This window comes from Diadema antillarum, unplaced genomic scaffold (genome assembly GCF_040938485.1).
Source record: "Diadema antillarum isolate AM-2024a unplaced genomic scaffold, OU_Dant_1.0 seq00001876_RagTag, whole genome shotgun sequence".
In the NCBI taxonomy this organism is placed as follows: domain Eukaryota; kingdom Metazoa; phylum Echinodermata; class Echinoidea; order Diadematoida; family Diadematidae; genus Diadema; species Diadema antillarum.
The window spans coordinates 260,001-281,919 of NW_027272544.1; the positions used below are offsets into that span (position 1 = coordinate 260,001).

General features: G+C 37.2%; 1 protein-coding gene across 1 annotated transcript in view; it reads right to left on the reverse strand.

Annotated features, from left to right (window-relative positions):
- LOC139712924 (uncharacterized) overlaps positions 1 to 21,088 on the reverse strand; it is a 25,558-nt gene extending 4,470 nt beyond the window's left edge. Inside the window, exons 1-2 of the mRNA XM_071624704.1 lie at positions 20,960 to 21,088; positions 5,320 to 5,589 (exon numbers count right to left, since the gene is read on the reverse strand). Coding sequence (XP_071480805.1) covers positions 5,320 to 5,569 — 250 coding nt within the window. The 5' untranslated portion in view covers positions 5,570 to 5,589; positions 20,960 to 21,088. The remainder of the gene's footprint in view (positions 1 to 5,319; positions 5,590 to 20,959) is intronic.
- Between the last annotated feature and the right edge of the window lie 831 nt (positions 21,089 to 21,919).

Below are 21,919 nucleotides of genomic sequence, written 5' to 3' on the forward strand. Positions count from 1 at the left end.
CTTTCATTTTGTCGCATAGTCTCTCTAATAAAAGTGCAATAAAAAATCTTGAGCTCATAGTTATTTTGTCTTTCCAAAGATATTGTAATGGACGTGGGGATAAAATCAAAACAAGCACTAAATATTTGCGTAATTATAATTTTATAGTGACTTGATGGCGTATATATCTATGAGCCTCATTCTTCTTATGATTAAACATTCGAGGTCCATCACGTGGAAAATTCCAAGATGACTATATAAATTCATTTATTCATTTGTTTTTTCATCTAAAGGGGAGGACATGTATGTACTCACCACACACACACACACACACACGCACACACACACACACACAAAAGAAACGACGCACACATTTTAGATTAAAAAAACACACAAAAAAGAGAGTCTGATTTGAAAGACCTCGGTCAGCAGCACCCTTGCCTCTCCCAAATTCCAGGATTGTAGTGGTGATCAGAGAGGTGGTTTGTTTGAATATGAAACATAGAAATGACTGGATTATCTGTTTGCTTTACAGCACTCCTTATTGTTCTTTTTTTTTCATCTAAACAAGTGCGTCAGGCGAGAATTAAAGTAGGGCTGTTCACAATGGTGGTGTTGTACTAGGTCACAATTAGTGATGGCAGCACCATAGAAAGAATGTATTTATAACGAACATGGCATTGTCTGCAAAGTGCCCCTTTCTACTCTGTTGTTACTATTAACGCTTATTTAAAATAAGACTGCTTTAGTACTCAGTTTACATTTGTGGTACTGTGTAGATAAAGGCAACTACCTCAGTGTGGTTAAAGTCCAAGTTTCTGCAAAGTGATATTGTGAGCCAGTCATGCATATCGTTTGCTTTAGAAGTCTATATAAAGGCACTTTGATTCAGCATCATGCACAGTGTCGTAACCCATTCAGATCTAAAAGTTTACTCAATGAGCTCATGATCTATTACCGAATGTTATACTATCCTCGCGTTCACACATGCTTTTCAAACCGACAGAGAAGCAACTTCCAAAGTAGATTATGTTACATGAACTGCAATCCGCAATGTCTTTTAGTACTATTTAAATATATTTATAGTCTCGTTCTATACCTCGTTCTGTTTTGTTTGCTTTGCTTCATGTGGTGTTGTTTGTTTTGTTTTGTTTTGTCCTCTGTCTTAGTATGTTTTATAATTCTCTCCATGTTCCCTTGATGTTATTCGTAATTTTTGTTAATTTCAATATTTTGTGCTTGTTTTAATATGTTTCGTCCTCTCTGTGCTCCTTTTATCATTTGATATTTTAATGTTTAAATTGCAATATGTGTACGATTTGTTTTCAAGGGTACATTCTATTTTAAGAAGCCTGTGGCTTTCTCAGAACTGTACCTGCTACATTTTGTAAACATTTTATATCGAAACGATTTTTATTACTGAATAAATGTATGAATTGAATGAATGAATGTATATACCCGATGTTAAAACACATTCGATCTGAATTGTATTTAGCATTGTCGAGATAAACGTGGTCCCTGAGTTAGCTTTCGAACTTCAGGCAATTTTGAAAGCACTTACTGATAGCAGGAGGTGTACACTATGCCAGTTGATTATCACTTCAAACGAAAATAAATGTTATTATAGTGTCACTTAAGTTTGCCTTGCTGTAATTTGTACCCCGCGAGAGATTTTCTTGTGGTTAAGGTTTAGCTTCCGTTTAAGCTATAATCTCTTCCTGTCCAAAACATCGTTGGTGTACGCTATACAAAATGAAAGCACCTCACAGATGAAGATGTGACATTATAATGATTATTTGTGAAGAGTTAGCGCGCGGTCTTAGGACAGAACAACATCTAAAGTCTATCTAATGTTTGAATAGCATCCATATCACCAGTCTATGCATTTTGCAATGACATTTTTTGGTATTTCCTAAAACCTATAAAAAAAATAGTCATTCGTCTTGAATATTAAATCTTTTTAATGGGTCATCCCAAAGTATGCCTTGGATTATCGCATCTATAGAACAGAAAGCTCTTTTCTTATGAATACGGTGTAGGTATACATCCGTTAGAATAAACACGGTTATATGTTATTCCTGCTTGGTTGTAACGCACTTTGTTATAACAAAAGAAAACTGCTGAAACGAGGACTTTATGTTACAATGGGAGTCGCCTGTATTAAAGTGTGGAAAGAGTGTTCGTTGTTGATATCGACGACGCTGAAATCTTACAGGTAGGCCTATCTGATATCACATGATGATAGTGATACAAATATTTTGTGGTTGCAGCTGATATGTTCTTTACTTATCATCCCTTTAACTGGTAAGAACAGATTGGGTACTTGCTATAGGGAAAGAAAAGGGGAATCCCCCAAACAAGACAACAATACACTCCCCGTGAAAATGCAAACAAATACCAGTAAGATCACGGTCTGTGTACCCGTATAGTGTTTATGGCGCCAATACTCGCTGTGCACAGTCTCAAGAAAAAAAAAATCATTAGCGTACATTTGAGCTTGATATCTGTATGCTACGTGAGTGTCAAAAATTGAACATCAAAAATAGGGAAATAATTGAACGTGGATTACTAATGATAAAACGAATGTTGTTAAATTACAGGATTGCTCGAATTATTTTCACTTTTTCCTCAAATTTGATCTTCAGAGACTACCAACGTCACAATGACTGGACAAGAATGAGCAAAATGAGCTAAAGACACTGGAGTCTTCGTTTCTTCACCGAAGATCGGTTTAATTGTAGCACCTGCAGCTCATGACGATTGATGACTGGAATTTACATGAAAACTGCAGGTTAAAGGTATGGTATTTGTGAAGGTGAGTATTGGCCTTTTCACTTTTGTGAGAAACCAAGTAAAGACTTATGAAATAATACAAAGCATACCATTCTAAGAGGAAGTCAAGGTTTGTTAGATGGGTTTTGGAATGGCTGAGACATCCAAAAAAAAAGTAAAACAAAGCGATCCTAATGTAAGATGGATCCCGCCTTTTATTAAGAATGCTCTGTTTTTGGATATCTCAGCCATTTCAAAACCAATTCCGTAATAAACCTTGAATCCCTCTTGGAATTGGATGCTCTTTCATATTTCATAACAACTTTCTCATTATCTCAACAACAACAACAACAACAACAACAACAACAACAACAACAAGAAAAGATGTAAGAAACTTGAAGTTAGGTCTCAACAAAAATTATACGATCCCTTTAACGCGCATGATATTTACCCTCTTGTTATTTTGCATTCACAAAAAAAAAAAAGTTTAGTTATAGTGCCATCAAGATTTTATCTTCTCCCAAATTCATATAACTGCTTTAGATATTCATCTGGACTCTTTCTTCGCAGTTGTACGATTGTATCTCACCAAAAGAAGAAGGTAAAGGCAAACGTAACATGATATCTACTATAAAGTCTAATTTATAACAGATGATCTCGGAAAAAAAAATCAGTATTGACAACTAATATCACATCAATATTTAAATTATGGGTTTGAATTCAATAATAATACGATTCTTTGATCGATATGAGGTTTCTATGGTACTGGTTATCTTTTCAATTCAAAATTTCCAGCATTTCCAGGATTAGAGTTCTCTCCTTTCGACTGAAAAAGAAAAAGAAAACTTTGGACCGAGGAAGCCATACCATCTAATGCATAATTATGTATCATAATGAACATGAAACTAATGGGAAGAACTTAAAACATAAATTATACTTAACCTGCTTGCTATCTTATTTCCATTATGGCTGATGTACACACACAGGTTGACCAAATCAGCAAATGCATGTGTATGTTTGTATATTTTTACAAAATACATAAACGTTTTTCTTTGAAAATCAGCTCATGCAGTATTTTTAGATGCAGGTTGTCATAAGCAAAACAAGCAATTTTTGAAGAACATAAGCGCTAAATGTGGTAGGATATTGCAGCGTGTATCATCAAAGGTAGAATACGCATGTATTTTTTATGACTGTATACAAAAGCATGCCATCACCAACCACAACACATATTTCAAGAGCATGGTTGCAATTAGTCTGGATTCAAGGCATTTATCTGATCGGCAAATAGGTCATTACGACAATTATGACTTTCTCTCTCTCTCTGCTTCGAGTTTGAAGAGCGTTACACATCAAAACCGTCGAAAATGGCGGCACATTGCAGTGTGATTTGGCAAAGTACCATTCGTTGCATTTTACATGGGCATACGTATACAGATTAAGCACAGACGCCAATGAACAATCACAAAACAAGTGCTATATCATTATTGAACGAGTCCACTATCAGCTCAGAGTATGATTTTATGACTATGATAGAAGCCAACAGTTTTCACACTACTACCTGTTGGAGATTCCGACGACAACGGAACCGACGTTACTCCATTTGAGGTCGGTTTAACTGTCGTACCAGCTAAGTAAACTGGTGAATTAAAAAAAAAAAACCACACACACATAGCATGTCTTTTTTATGATTGCATAACAGCATGACATCACCAACCACAAGGCGTATTTCAAGAGCATGGTTGCAATTAGTCTGGATTCAAGGCATTTATCTGATCAGCTATAATGCCATGACGAAAAACATGACTTTCTCTCTTTGTTTCGAGTTTGAAGAGCGTTACACGTGAAACCCGTCGTAAATGACTTCTCATTACAATTTGATTTGGCAAAGTACCATTCCTCGCATTTTACATTGCGTATAAAGATTAAGCATATCATAAACGTCAATGGACAGTTACAAAAACAAATGCTGTATCATTAGATAACCGATTTCATTATCACCTCTGAGTATGCTTTTAAGTACTTTATGGTCACTACGGAATCTAAGACAAATAATGAAGGCTAACAGCTGGCACACTCCTACCTGTTGGAGATTTCGACGACATCGGAACCGACGTTACTCCATTTGAGGTCGGTTTGACTGTCGTACCAGCTGAATAAAACACACACACACGGCAAAGACAGTTTAATGTTCCATGAACGATATTGGTTTTATGCTAAATGTTGATATGCATTTCCTTTTGTATAATACACTCAAATAGACTTAAATAAATAAATGAATAAATAAATAGATAAATAAATTCAGTCCCAAATACCGCAAAAAAAAATCAGTAGCTAAATTTTGTTACTTTGTCTGTCAAAATACTCTACGAAAATAACAGCGTCACAGGCATTACACTTGTTGCTTCAAAATGGTGTTTTAATTGTTTTCTATGTTTGACGGAATAATTTTCATTATGTTAGGCCTATCTTTCTCTTATATTCTATGCACTCAACATAATCTTTTGTACGTTCTTATTTTCTCAAACTCTTGCGCTTCAGTTATAATAATGGCCGCAATGTACTTACTGCCTGGAACAAAATTTCTTGCAGCTGTGGTGTTTCCAAGATAGTTTCCACTCACACAGAGATACTCCGTATCAAAATCGGGTGTTGCCCTAGTGAAAGCTGAAGCTGTTGAGACTGGAGATGGGTTGTCAGTGACGTTTTCGTAGATATAGAACATTGTGACAAATGGGTTTGGTTGGTCAGCTGACAGGATGGTACAGGTCACAGTGAGCATCGTTGTAGCTGTGTCGTCACAGAAGTCAACGGTCATAATACCAGTATCAGGCGGGACTACAAGGCAACAGTAATTTTTTCTATCAATTTCTGTGACATGTTTTTATAATGGTCAATATATTCAGTAACATGTTTTTAAAGATTTTCTTTCTATTACAACCATCATTAACCATCAAGTTCTTTTATTGCTTATTTCCTGTTTGTGAATATCCTTTGCTTCCAATACCATTATTGATAGTAGAACACAATAGTTAAAGAGGGATTGCAAGTTCAAATGAGATTTCACACTGGTTTAATCTTTGGAAAATTGAACTCTCTATAGATCTAGTATAAAATATTTGATTTCCACTGTATATAACTATATTTCATGAATTTGAAGATTATATACGTAATTATGCGGAAAAATAACAGTTTCAGAGAGCGATTCCTCGCCAAAATCGGAAAACGGCTCTCGATCTAATTTATTGTACAAAATAGGGAGAGACGTCAAAAGTAGGAAACAGCACCGCTGTGTACACTATCCATGAGAATCGCACATGAATGATGCTACTTGGAGGATTATTTTTTGGCAAACATTAGCAGTTTTAGTGTGATATGTTCTGAGCTCTACAGTACTTTTAGGAAATTATAGTCTTCGAAAGGGACCACAATACCAGTTTCATAAAATTATTTGATGTTAAACTAGGAACAAGGAAGAAAAAAAAAAAACAGACGTGGTCTGGCTTACTTATTTTTTCCCAATTGACAGTGCAACCCGACGACATAGGCCGGATTCGTGTCATGGGGATTGCCAAGCTGCGTGTGGCCAAACATTCTTTGGTATGCTCGGAACACTTCAAAGATGAATGTATTTATCAATCTATGGCCATGAAAAGGAGATGAGTTTCTCTCGTCGATTTAAGTTACAACTTTTTTTTTCAGTTACAACAATCAACGAATTAAAGCACCAACAATAGTACTTTCTACGCATCGAATCTTTTCAACGCCGAGTCCGGTTCTGCTATTAGTGTTGTAGTGCTGCGGTACGCCCTGGAAACACCTTCATGCTCAACTGCAGCTGAGCCTGTTGAGGCTGACTCTTCAACAAGAATGTAAGTTCCACATTCCGAGGAGTATATACCTCAAAAGAGAAAAAAAAGCAAGGGTATGTAGGCCTATACACCAACGGTAGCTGTCTCTTGTTGTTAGGCTTCCAATCTAACGCTAGAATTGAACAAACGGTCAGCCCAGGATAGTAGAGACAAATCCTCACGTATCACTTTAGCATTATACTGGTATCTATGATAATATAGTATGATCCACTACATATCACGGCGGTCAGCAAATTTTCAACTTCAAAAAAAGTCCTGAAAAGAGCATTTCAGCCTTACTGAATCAGCTCTAGTGACTAAAGTTTGGCTTACCGACATTATGAATTAATCCGAAAAAAAAAAAATGTTTCTCTTGCACAAGTCTCTCAGGTGCCTTCCAAAAACAAAGCACACTTCAATTGAGGTGCTGCTGTAAACCTGGCTGTGAGCGTAGTGTTGATGCTGTCAGCTGTGAATACAGCCTCGGTTACACCGGAGCCGAATTAGCTGCGAATCCACCCGAATATACATATTCGGGTGGATTTGGGAGCATTCTGTTCTCCTTCCCCGAATGGGCAAAATTTCGGGAGGGATTCTAGAACATTCGTGGAGGGATTCGGCTCGTCTTGAAATGTTCAAAACCAGCCAAATTCCCGAATACCCTCCAATATACTCCCGAATGTGGCCCTGACAAATTTCATTCTGGCCACATTCGGGATGTACTTGGATGGAATGCGGGTGGATTCGGGGAGGCATTCGGGGCATTCTGGGCAGATTTGGGCCCATTCGTAATACTAAGGGAGTCACGGCCCGAATGATCTAGCCAAATATACCCGAATAATCACGAATAGAGCCGAATCTGCCCAGAATCCCCGGAACACCTTCCCGTATGCGTTTTTTTAAAAGACGGCACAGATTGGGGCATGGCGCGTGTTAAACCTATGGGAAAAACGTTGGGTTAGGGTTTTTGGTTATGGTTAGGGTTAGGGTTAGGGTTAGGGTTGGGGTTAGGGTTAGGGTCAGGGTTAGGGTTAGGGTTTGATGGTTAGGGTTAGGATTAGGATTAGGGTTAGGTTTAGGGATAGGGTCCCCGATAGATTTTTAGTTTCCCCAATCTGTGCCGTCTAAAAGAAACACGCTTCCCGTATCCATCACAATTGTTACCCGAATACAGCGCAGAATACAGGCGAGTGTGCCGAATAGACCAGAATATGCCCGAATAGCAGCCGAGTACACACTAAGAAAAAACGATTCATTCTTGCACCTTTTAAGGGTGCAAAGTGATGTCACACTGGTGGCTCCCTATGGGTGTTATCTTGCACCCTCGAGAAATGGGTGCAAAAGTGGTACCTTGCGCAAGGGTATAACTTTGCAACCTGTGGGTGCACCTTTGCACCGCCAAAGAAGGTGCAACATTGCACCCTTTATTGAGGGTGCGAAGTGGTTCCCTTGGGTGCATATTTCCACCCACACTAAGTGGTGCTAAGTTGCACCCTTTTCTTGAGGGTGCATCTTTCCACCCACACTAATTGGTGCTGAGATGCACCTTTCTTGAGGGTGCGATCTTTCTCCCTTTAATTTTCGGCGCAATTTTGCACCCTCTCTTACCTCTACTTTTGGTGCAACTTTACACCTTTCGTGAGGGTGCAAAGAAGCACCCTAAGTTCCAAGATTGTAGCCTCTTTTGAGGGTGCGATTTTGTGCCATATATATAGGAATAATGTTGCACCTATGTGGTGCTTATTTGATCCATGACTGCAGCAAAATTGCTTCTTTAAAGGAGCCAGTCAGTGTCACTGTCTACGCCTTTAGAGGCGCAATGTTGCCCAGTATAACCTCAAGTGAACCTTGAGATTACTGGGCAATATTGCGTCTCTAGAGGAACAGGCAGTGACACTGACTGGCTCCTTTAAAGAAGCAATTTTGCAGCAGTTATGGATGAAATAAGCACCACATATTTGCAACATTATACCTATAAGGTAAATATACTTAGCATCACATAACAAGGTACAATTTGGTTACTTAACTACTTTAAACCTTGAATAGTGCGAACTAATGCAAGCCTGTTTTCTCAGTATATCAAACTTATGCTGCTGTTGCACTCTGCAAAGTAAATAAGATTGGTGTAATTTGGATCCTGTGAATCATGAAATGTGTGCGTGGAATTTGTGAGTTTTGAAATGTTAATGTAGAAGTTAACTTATAGTTGTGTTTGAATGACATACTAAAACCAAATATTTACCCAATTACCTTTCCAATGAGGTGAGCGCTATCACTATCTATCAAACAAACCCTCTAGGCAAGAGCATACATCTGCATGAAGGAAGAGGTAAAAATATGATATACATTTGTCTGGATACGTTTTATTCAAAACGTACTTGAATACATACTAATTACATATTCTATAAGAATAAGATATGTTTTTTGCCAGTACACAAGGCCTCAAAAAAACAAAAGCATGCTACGTACATTTCTAAAGTATGCACCATATCTTTAAAAAAAAATGTAAGAGGATTTAACAAGTTGTTTGTATGCTTTTAAACGAATAGGCCTACATATTTCCATGCGTACAATATTAATGAAACAGTGACGTCATCATGAATCATCAAAAAGATATGTTTCCAGCATAGACATGAATTTATCTAAAATTTAAAACATGTCTTACAGTTAGGAGTTTGTTTTATAATGACGATGCCAATTGTCTTAAAGTCCTTATCACGACATGTCTTGGTGTTCACACTTATTCAAATCATGAGATTCTTGGCACTTAGATTACGACTACAATTTATTATGGTTTAGATACTTAACTGACATACGCATACTATATTCAGGTATACGGGCATTTCGATGAAAACATCTAAATACAAGGTATAATTATAATATGAAAATCGAACTTAATACCAGCCCTTATGGGCTACCAATGGAGACTAGGTAGAATCGAAGTTATCATGGTTATGTATTCAGATTTTGTTTTGGGTGATCAATTCGAGTCCCTCGAGCTGAGATTCCGGAACTGCAATGAGCAAATCATCATAATGACTAACAAAGTGACTGAGAATAATACATGCACCAGTTTCTGTTTCGTTGTTCTATACATAGAAAGTTGTTACGTTTTCTAATCCTCTGTAGGCACACAGGGATTTGCAGATCACCTTTGGCTATAACGCCATGGTCGCGTGCAAAATGATTGCAGCTTATTTAACTTGTAGTTTCCGAATAGGAGACTACCGTGCTTATACATATTAATCGGATGATAGACCCCGTCAGAGAGTAAATTGCGGATATCGTATACCATTGTCAAATCCACATTTTGTTCTGTGCACAGTTTCACTGGACTCTTATGAACCACTTAAGCATTACCACATCATGGAGTATAAGAATAATCTTATGTTATTTCCTTGAAACGGCTGCATTTGTATGAGCGGGAACAGTTTGGCATCATACATGACTAAATGCATGTATTATACAAGGTTTCAGGACACTTTGAACCGTGTCCCCCCCCCCCCAAAAACAAAAAAAAAACAAAAAAAAAAACAAAAAAAAAAAACAAACAAACAAACACACAAAACAAAACAAAGCAAAACAACAACAACGAGTGAAATGTTGTATACCCTAGGCCCATTAGTGTATGATCTTTGTCCTTTGAATACATTGCCCATATTTTTCAACGAATAGGCATCTGGATGCAACGTAGGTATATATAAAATGATTTTTTTTTAAAGGAAAATACATTTAACCACTTCAGAAATAACTATGGAACAAATAGCATAATATTGACACGTTCCCTTATTCCTAAATGACGTGACAGAAAACTTTCCTCACCGAAATCATTCTGTCGTTATTCAAGTACAAGACATTGATGATTATATACCTAGTTCGATTAAAAGTATACATGGAGTCATTGCAAAAGTATCTAATGAATAGCATGCTTCAGAACTACATCATTGTCATTTATTCTATGACGCTAATAATAGAGTAATTGTTCCGCCATACTGCCAGGCAGGTTGTAGTCCTCCTACGACGTTTGTTCAGCAAATAAGGCACAAAATAAAATTTTGCGAATTTTACACGCTGTTGCCAAAGTATCTAATCTTCTTTACCACTATTCTCCGACATAAGGTATGCTGATGCTGTATGAATTAGAAACGGAAGCTTCACAAATATTCACCATCTAACAAGGTAAAAGCGAAGTGATGTCTTGCCCACATATCGAATTTGTGATTACACTGATTTTCAAATGTAAGCTCATTGACTTTTTGACTGTTGACGGAGTCGGACTTCACCAATATCAACACTTGACAGCCATCTTTAGATGTTCTGGGGAGTGAATTTGGTGGTCATATAGCTCAAAAGTGTGGAAAGTTATTAAAAGAACACCACAATACTATGTCGACAGTGCTTACAAGGTGATATACAAAGAAAGAGCACGAAATGACATTGTAGAATTTGACAATGACCTACAATATTTGACCTTGAACGCTGGCACCCACAAGGTGGTAGAAGTAACTTCATCCAATCGTACATACATAATTATGCAAAGTTTCATTTGGATACCTCAAACAGTACTTAAAGGGCAATGAAACCCAAATGTACCGGTGGTTTGGAGCAATATCATAAGAACACATAAGTGAACATGGAAAATCGTATGATCCAGTGGAAGTTATGCATTTTTTAAAGTTTCAGTGTCACTTTCATGTATGGAAACGTATATGAAGAAAATATCAAGGGAATTCCATAAAATCTGATTCTAAATGAAAAGTACAAATTGCCTCCACTTATTTGTCGTTGCCATAATGTTAAGGGTAATATTACCCCCACCCCCTTCTGGAAGAAGTAAATCAAGTGCTCCTTTTGTAATGCTAGAAACGTGAAACTATGCCTATTTTCTTTACATTTCTTTATATAATTTTCCATGGTTGACGTCAAAGATGTAGCTTTCTCATCTCGTAATGGCGGCACTGAAACTCTAAATATATGTGTATATACCGGGTGTCCCAAAAAAAAGCGGAACGGTGGATTTTCAGTATCTTGCGGTCTAAAAGTTATATATCTTTTGACATCATTAGAAAGAGCATCTTCCGCAGAAGACTATGATACCAAAATCATCAAATTTGGTTCAGTACTTTTTATTCTACGCCAATTTCTGAAAATGCAGTCATTGCCAAATTTCGCCGGATTTTTGCGACTTATGAGATAATAATTAAAGTGCACTACGCGATCCATACGGTGAATATTGTGTAAGCTCGGTGATCCGTGTCAACAAAAGATACAGCTTTCACATTGGGAAACCCGTGTGTGTGTGTCTGTGTGTGTGTGTGTGTGTGTGCGCGCGCGCTCCCAATGATGAAAGCGTTATCTTTTGTTGACATGGATCAACGAGCTTACACAATTCACCGTATGGAAAGCGTGTCGCACCCAAATTATTATCTCATAAGTCGCAAAAAATTGAAAATGACTGCATTTACAAAAATTGGCGTAGAATAAAAAGTGCTGAACCAAATTTAATGATTTTGGTATCATAATCTTCTGCGGAAGATGCTCTTTCTAATAATGTCAAAAAATGTATCACTTTTAGAACGCAAGGTACTGAAAATCCACCGTTCCGCTTTTTTTGGGACACCCGGTATAGCTCTTCAACGGATTTTCCGATATTCCTCAATTTGTGACGATGTGTTCAACTGCTAAAGTAATCTCCCTGCATTAACTTGTCCACTTGTACTTTTCGTTTCATTTCCCTTCGTGATACAACGTCGCCATAATCGATAACAGACTGATGTATGAACGGAGGGACAAGCTGAACAACATCATTAAATCTCTGGTGACAATTCCTTGTAAAAGTATACACCATGAAAACTTTAGGCTGGTAAACTATATCAAGCCAATTATTGAACAATATTGTTAATGAAATGCCGTAGATTTTTCTTCGTGATAGTTGCCTGTTCAGATCAAGGCTTGCAATGTACTGCTGAAGTATGCATCGGGTGTTTCTGCCTTGTCTGGGATACTGAAAGCCACAGAGAACAGAAGGCCGGAAACATTGTAGCGAAGGAAGACACGATTGTATACAGGAATTCGGGCAGATTTCACAACCATCCAGCCAAATAGTGCGCAGCATTCACAGTGAAGATTGTGGGATTTAGTCCTGCCAGGTTCTGAAAGAGATTTTGGCATGAATAAATACTGACTGAATAAAATTTCGAAGGAAATAGGTCGTTTACACTATAGGCGGTTTTGTTGCTTACATAAACTAACAGGTTGCAACTATGACCATTGACCAGAAAATGGAAAATTAAATTGATTGCATAGATCTACTTCAGGTTTCTAACGTCTTTTGCTGAAATAATGAGAAATGGTTTTGAAATAGCTGCGATATCCAAAACAGAGCAATAAAAATATAATATAGGACTCACTTTTTATCACGATCGCTGCGTTTTATTTTGTTTTTGGATGGCTCATCCATTTCAAAACCAATTTTCATCAAATAATCTTTAGAATTCCTCTTAGAATGGCATACTCTCTATTATTTCATAAGTAGGTTCTTGGTATATCACAAAAAGTTAAAAGCCCAAATCCTCACCTCCACCAATACTATACCATCCCTTTAAGCTTTGATATTGGTTTCTAAACAAATCCGGTCGGATAGATTTATTTCAGCTCTTTGTCATATAAGTAAAACATGATAATGTTGCAAAGAAATATTCCTCTTATATTTCTAGTCACAAAGCAGATGGAATTCCCGTCTCCCATAAAAAAATAAAAGTGCAGCACTTACTTTGTCACAGACATACAGCATGTCCTCTCCAGGCAGACAGGGGACAGCATGCCGACATCACTAAGTTAGAGCTGAAAAAAAAAGAATAAATGTGGAATAGCCTGAGTAAAGTCATGTTGAAAAGAAAAATGTGGCGAATTTGGACTGAGATGAAAATACACACCTTTTATGTAGACCTGCATACATTTATGACATAGGGCATATTCATAATATTCCCACATTTTTCCTGACCAACTCAAAGTCTTCATAACATAAAATAACAAAGTAAGACAACATCAAATTACATGCCAATTTAACATCAGTTTGCTGTATATTTTACACAGTTAGGAAAGGAGTAAGACTTATAGACCTCAGCCATTCAGCCGTTGCTGAGCTTGCCACAGATGATGGTCCGGGTGCTGGCCATGGCAATGGGTGTAATGATGCCCATTATGGTTGACACCTCTAATCCTGCTACCACACACACACACACACAAGTGAAAATATAGCCCCCTCTACTTATTCATAACATTGATATGATCTACTTTGATAATACTGGTTACAGAAAAGAAGATTACCCCCCCCCCCCAAAAAAAAAAATAAAAAAATAATAATAATAATAATAAATAAATAAATAAATAATAATAATGATCAATAGAATAAAATAAAATGAATAATATATAAATAAATAAATACATAAAAAATGAAAAAAAATGAAGATTCTTGCGGGGTAGAGATGCTGCCTGTATGAGTTACAATCCATCATGGAGTTTTCAGGAAAAAGTCCAAAAAAACTGAGAAGACGTAGAACGGAAAAGGCAAGAATGAATGATCGCAATGGTCCACTTGAGTAACATATCTCTCGATTATAGATGGTATCAAAAATTGCACTATAGTCTTATCAAATTTTCCGCAACCCACTAAACGGTGGCTACGTTATAGTAACTGATAAAACTGCGTTCATGTGTAATAATACGATTTAATATAATATACTTCACGGATATCACATGCTGAAAATCTAGATGAATCAATAACCTGAAAATACATATACAAGTTTACATGTATTACGGATTAATCCATTAATGAAACTTACATATTCTGTTGAGGAATCACTCTGTCCTTCAGAATTGCATATCAGTTTACGTGATCAGGAGAATGCGCGCAAATTATTGTATCTTGCTTGAATACCTGAAAAGGAAAATCAAGTGTCATGAGTTCAAGGCCACTGTTCATGCGTGTGTAATAATTTTGCAGAAGAGCTAACTTATGTAAATGTGACTACATAACTCTCTCCATGGCAGCTTAATGTATAGTTCAATTCTTATGCGCTGCCTTGCTGCATACAGGGTATACCCAAGTCCACCACTAACACTACCTGACTACAGAGAATTATCCCAGCATAAAAATGAGCGTGCAATGTTTGCCATTATAAGTTTAGTTAGTACACTAGTCTATTTATCCATAAGTTTATCAACAATTATTCATCAACTTCAGTTCCGTTCCTTTTATTCGTTATTAATCAAATGTGGTATGGCACGACGCGATGTATTATCCTTGGGGATGTGTGTTTGTGTGTGGGGGGGGGGGGGGGAGGTGGCGTAAAGGTTATGTTAAGGATACACTTCCTATAGGAATATCCGATTCCACGTTTTCTTAACTATTTTGTTTTGTTGTTGATCGGTAAATATAAAGAATTACTTGAAATTTGTGATTATGTATGTGTTCACTGTATTGTGAGTATAAATTATGCTTGTATAATTGTGAATGTAGTGAAAATTGTAACATTTATAATGTGTACATGTACATGAATATATGTGAGTTTATGCATGTATGTAGATATTCCTATGTGCACGCCCATGTACCAACAAAAAGAATTTCCTAAATGAACAATAAATGAATCTGAAATCTGAAATCGGAATGCCATGACGTCTTTAGCAAGACATTTTATCGCTAAAGCTGCTCTAATTCCACAGAATGGTTACGAAACAAAACAAAATAGAACAGAAAACAGCACGCATAAAACTAGCCAGTTTTAACAGAACTCTAAAATGAACATTTTAATATTACTGCCTGCAAACCTACATTAATAGACATGGCTATACAACCAAAAACATAACAGATACAAGAAATTTAGTGAAGGGTAATATCGAGAGTAAGGCCTTGGTCGAGAACATTGTGGATATTTCAAATCATGCTTTACGATGATGTTTTAACTCACCATTTTCCACGTGGTAGGAATCTGCGGGGTCTTGATATTATGAAGTGGACAAAATAATTTTGAAGTCAGAGTTGCAGTAAGCCGCTACGAAAAGCCTCAGAAGAGCTGATCTGCTATGGAAATGGAATTTGCGCTAGATGCTCAGCTCAAACACGCATGAACGAGCTGTACAATGAGCCATCTGGGAATCAACTTATGTGCACATAAGTTCGCACGACTCAACAATTCATTGAATTCATAAATCATGTTCAAGAAAAGAATGAACATGCCCACACCAGGTGACCAAACTACTGGGTCCGTGAATTGACACTCTAGGAAACATCCATGTCATTATTTTGCATCGAATGTATTCTATGGATTAATAGGCGTTTAAAAAAAAATCCACTTTTGATTCTTAATAATTCAGTAACTATATATCAGATAACACTATCATTGATATGGGAGATAGTTGTATAGTGTACAATTTCGTTGGAGGTGGTTTAAAACACAAATCAGTTTCATGAAATCCATGATCAATTGCACAGTTAGGTTACAGATTTTGCTCTATTTCCAACCCTCTGTACAAAATTTTCACTTTGCACAGGGGTCAATAGGTGTGTATGGGAGTATGTGGTTAACACCCTGACAATGGTGTTGAACAATAGTCAGGGTTTTAATGCTTTATTATTTATTCATGAGAAATTCCACTATCACAGCTAGTCTTTATTCATTCTAAAATGTGGTGTTTGCAAGGACACGGAAACATGTGCTTACATTTTTCATGTGCATGCATTTTACCCTTAGGCTTTACCGTGCATGAATCCATGAAAAAAAAGGGGGAAAAATCAACCCTTACAAATAAATCGTGTAGTTTGCACCCTTATAATCCGCGAGTTTGCTCTCCAAATGATTTTAGTTTATCATTTCCTTTACGTTCACTTAATAAAATATGCATATATAAAATGTGACAATGGTATGAATAAAATGACAATGTGACAAACAAACAAACAAAGCAAACAAACAGCAAAAAATATCAAGTGAAGGGGTGAGTGAGAAGGCAATTGGCCTTATTTAAAACTAATCCCGTAAAAGTAAATACATTGTATATACAGAGAAAAATATTGACACACACACACACACAAACACACACACACTCACACATACACACACATGCATACACAGACAAAAACATGGACCAGCGCATATTAGCAATACACAAGATTTCATTTTCACAAACACACCCTATCTTGCTAGTCTCTTATAAATTCGTAAAATGATATTGGTAGCTTCCAGAAAACCTTTCAAGTAAAATACGTTTGAAAGCTTCCTTAAAACTTTGTACCGTTTTCTTACATTTCACATCAGAGTGGATGGAATTCCAGATTTGAGGGCCTTGAAAAAATATGGACTTTTTTTTTCTGTCCCGAGATCGAGTCGCAACGAAAATCTTTAGTGTGTAGTAGGGTTTGATTCCATCATCGCACAGTAAGCATGCAGGGAATGCTGTGACATATTCCATTTCCATTGGTCAATACCAGACGAGCAGTCAAGTATTTTTCGTTAGCTTGTTCGCAGACCCTTTCATCAAAGACTCAACTTCATTTAAAAATGCTCCGATGAATGATTATGAAATTATGGGAGAACATCAAGTTTTATGATGTCTTTAAAAAAACATGTACATAGTAGCACCACGACGGTACGCAATATTGTATTCAAGTGTCGATCAACACCATATGGGTCTTTCTTTGAGACTTGTTATGGGCTCAATATTGCACCTTAGCAAGAATGAACCACAAACAGGAAGATATGTCTTTGTAATGGTAATTACGTTTCGACATCCCAACCAATAATAGATAGGTTAGGTGAATGTTAAAGACACGGGGATACACGAATAGAAATTGCTCCAAAAAAAAAAATGAAATAAAACGAACATTATTCTAATAGGCATGCCTGGGCAATAATCTGATGTTTCTATTGATAGAGAATTCTATTTGAAGATTCATATCAGTTTGCTTTGTCAGAATCATGAGGAAAAGTGATAAAATAAACCGGCTATCCAGGGTACAGTTTAAACACTTTCACATGAAACAGCTCTGATTAACACTATTGCACAATAATATTTCTGTTCAGAATTGACTTTTGTTTTAAATGCTTTCATCTTAAAGTATAGGATTTCATTTGAAGCAAAATATAGCCAAAATTATGTAAACATCCAAAATGAATCTTCAGATTGCTCAGTGAGACGGCGGCATCGAATCCCGATCAGCGAAGGCACAAATGCACCTGTGGAATTGTTTTGTACAGCAATAGAAATCTGACGACTATTTGAATAATTACATCCAGTTGGAACTTCATCTGTTAAACCTCCTAGGTTATGTGTACAATGTGATTGGTCAATACCAGACAAGCAATCAGGTATTCTACTTTTGTTTTTTTAGTAGACCCCTTTCATCATGGAGTCAACTTAATTTGAAAATATACTCTCGATGAATGATTAAAGAATATGAAAGAAATTTAAGTTTCCTGATATCAAAAAAATATATGTTCATAATATCAGCACAAGGATATGTAATATTGCATTTTAGTACCGAGCAACACCATAGGATGGCCTTTGTTTTGAGACTAGTTTGGGGCGTAATATTGCACCGTCAATGACCGTGGCAAGATCGAACCCAAAATGAACCATATAAGAAGCAAAGTTCCACCATTTTCTCAAATCGTGTAGTTTGCACCCATTTTCGCGACTTCGAACCCTTCTAGCTCCCTTATTGAACCTTTTTTTCTTAGTGTGTAGGTCGAATGAGCGGCCAGAATAACCCGAATAGCCTCCTGAATATAACTAGATTGGCTATACGCGTGCAGGGAGGCCTCGTATTTTGGCACCTATTCGCGTTGGCATTCGTTTTTTTGTGTGTGTGTGTGTTTTTTTTTTTTTTTTTTCGGGATGCCCAAAATTGATTCGGTCATTTCTTGGCGATTCTGCTCTAATTCGGGACCTATTCGGAACCTATTCGGGGAGCTCTCCGAATCAGAGACGAATATGTTCCCAATCCATCTGATTTAGGCCATATTCAGGCAAAATTGGTCCAAATTTATTTGGGAGAATTCGGTTCTGGTGTAACCCTGGCTTAAGGGTCTCAAGGACCGCGGCACACAGCTGATAGCAGCTGATGAACGTCGCTGTGTGTAGCGTAGGCCTATAGGCGCAGTGGAGGTGTGACACACAGCTTTTTGTTTTTCCTTTGAGATATGTGCTCCTCTGAAACCGAAACGAAAACCCCAGTCACAAAGACATGCCGGATCACCCCAGATCTGATCCGGGGTGATCTGGGGAGAGATCCGTGTTGACGCCTTAGGCATCCTTGGACATCCGGGAGGCCAACGCGGCAGCTTTTGGAGGTCAAAAACATCCGGCGTCATTCGGGGACTGCCGTGTTGGCAGAGTAATCCGGGGGTGATCCGGCATGTCTATGTGACTTGGTCTTTACGTTCTTGTTGAAGAGTCGGCCTCAGGCTCAGCTGCAGTTGAGCATGAGGCTGCATCACAGGGCGTACCGCAGCACTCCACTATCTATCGGCCTACTCGTTCCAGATAGTAGCAGAACCGGGCTTGCTAATGAAAAGAGTTCGTTGTGTAGAATATGCTATTGTTGGTGCTTTAATTTATTTTAATTGTTACTGAAAATAGTTTTAACTCAAATTGACAAGGGAAACCCATTTTCTTTTATGGTCACAGATTTATCAATACGTTGTTCATTCATCTTTGAAGTGTTCCGAGCATACCAAAGAATGTTTGGCCACACACAGATATTTCATTCCGCACGAAACGTACTCGGCCACGCGTCATGTTCGTCGGTTTGCACTGTCAAGAGGGGGAAAAAGTCAGAACGCGTCTTTTCGAAAACTATAATTCCCTAAACCTACTATAGAAACCGGAACATATAGCACTAAAACTGCATTAATTTGCCAAATAATAATCATCCCAGTAACATCTTTCAAGTGCAATTTCGCACAGATAGTGTATACACATTTCACTCGGTCGATGCGTGCCAACTGGGTTTTTTTCTAGTGTTATTCGTCTCTGCTTAAAATTACATCGGAAGCCGTTTTCCGATTTTGGCGAGGAAGCACTCTCTGAAACTGATATCTTTTTCTTGTTATTTCTTCATAATTATGTATATATGCGACCCTGCATCACAAAACCAACAAAAAGTTGCCAGACATGGATTTTTAGTTCAGAACAGAATCTGAAAGAGCAGACTTTAAGCTTTAAAATGATGTATAACTCAATTCAAATTGACTCTCCTAACCTATCCTAAAATTGGAAAGAAAGCACACACTCCAGAAAAGTGTGAACTGAGAAAAGAGGCTCTGAAGTCCAGGGTTTATTCAAACGCCTAATCTTTACCAAGCCGCGCTAGCTGTGCTATGACTGGGAAAAAAGGAAGGATGTATATACCACAGGAGCAACAACAATGAAGGGATTATCAGCGTATGTTGTTCAGCATAATCTGGTAAATTAACAATTTTGATCAGGTAAATTAGTTGATTATTTTGGTTAATCTCAATTCAAAATTAAGCATGCTTTATAAATGCATTTTGATCATGTTGAATAAAAATTTTGAAAGCATTGCCGTCATTCTTTCTAAAATTATCAGAGTTGAAAGTGAAGAGTATGGACAGGGTTTGTAAGAAATGAAAATCAAGGGGACTCTATACACGCTATAGGCAATGATATGACACACCTAGTCACAATGTTCTACAAAAGGGGTGTTTGAGAAAAACGACCAAATACACAATTTCCTATCCGTTTTCATGATCCCAAACTTTAGCATAATGTAAAAAACTTTTACATAAAATGTGAAACTCAAGATTCGCTAGGTTAACCCATTTCACCTATTTCCAGTCCTCGCACAAAATCAGTGCGTGCGACTTTTTGTTGATTTTGTGATGCACGGTCACATAACCGTGAAAGACGAATGTTTTACGCCAAATCAGGAAAGTTAATCTTTCATAAATTGAAACATTTTGAAATTTCAAATAAATTTGCAATACCTCTTTAACAACTTAGATTTGTCCAGTCAAATTATTGTTTACACCACCCTGTATTCTTAAAGCATGACATTCAGCTATGACAAAGAATATCTAATTGCTTTTCGACATTTCAAACGTTTTTTTTTTTTTTTTTTTTTTTTTTTTTGGCGTGAAGTATGCATATGACTGCAAAGTTAATGTGAGAGTATGGATTGAGGGGGGAGTGGCAATTGCAAAATATTACAGCGCAACCATCGCATAAATTGTTTTCCTTAGAGTGAGAAGTAAAAGCAAAAAAAAAAAAAAAAAAAGAGAATGGAGCAGAAATTAAGAAAAATATTTTTGTTAGAACATTGATGTCACGTTTGGACTTACAGTGAACATTGAGAGAAGCGATGCTGTCTTGCTGGTTAAGTCTCACCAATTGATGTCCAGTGGTTTCACATCGTAGAGATTGCCTGTAATTGTCCTTTGTTGGCACGAAGGTAAACGTACTTGTTGTATCAGTCAGTTCTGAATTGATAGCATTTGGGGAGTTTGTTGTTACTATCCCAGTAGTCTGTGGTATATTACCAAGATACCAGTTGATGTCTACTTCTGGTCGGCTTCCATCAGCTGTGCAATCTGCCTCGTATGTTTCTCCAGCGATCGGAGTAGAATTCAGCGTTAATGATACAGTTGGTGCCACTGTTTAAGAGTTGAAACACACACAAATATTAGAAGCAAACACAAGTTGACACATACAAGTACAAATACATGTCATACACTCACACACACACACACACACACACACACACACTCACACATACTAATAAAGTCTAATAAACAATAACCAAAAGAAAAAAAAAATGCCCTTTACTTGCTATTAAAGTGTGTATCCTTAGCAGGTTAACTTTCTTATCTTTTTGTTTCGTATACAACACAAGTCGATGTGATATATTTGGGCATAATGCGGTTGTTTCCTATTAAAACAATGTGAGAATTGAGAAAAGTGTGTTGTGAAAGCAAAAATATCCAACTAATTTCGGCGTGAATGCCGAGTACTGAGTACTTTTTCTTCATGATTTGATCTGAAACCTTGGATGGCGTCATTATTCTGCCCCACTTGCTGACCGTTGCTGACGGTGCAGTAAAGGATAATCATATCATCTTTGGACTAATTGATTCGGGTCATTTCTTGGAGATTCTGTTTTTTTGTTTTTTTTTTTTCGGCTCAGCCGTCAGCGTCAGGTATAAATTAGTGTGGCAAATGTATACTCTTACTAATATTGGGTAAATTTAGTTGGGTAATTGTTGGTTGGTAAAAAAAAAATCATTCTGGGCAATTATCGCCCA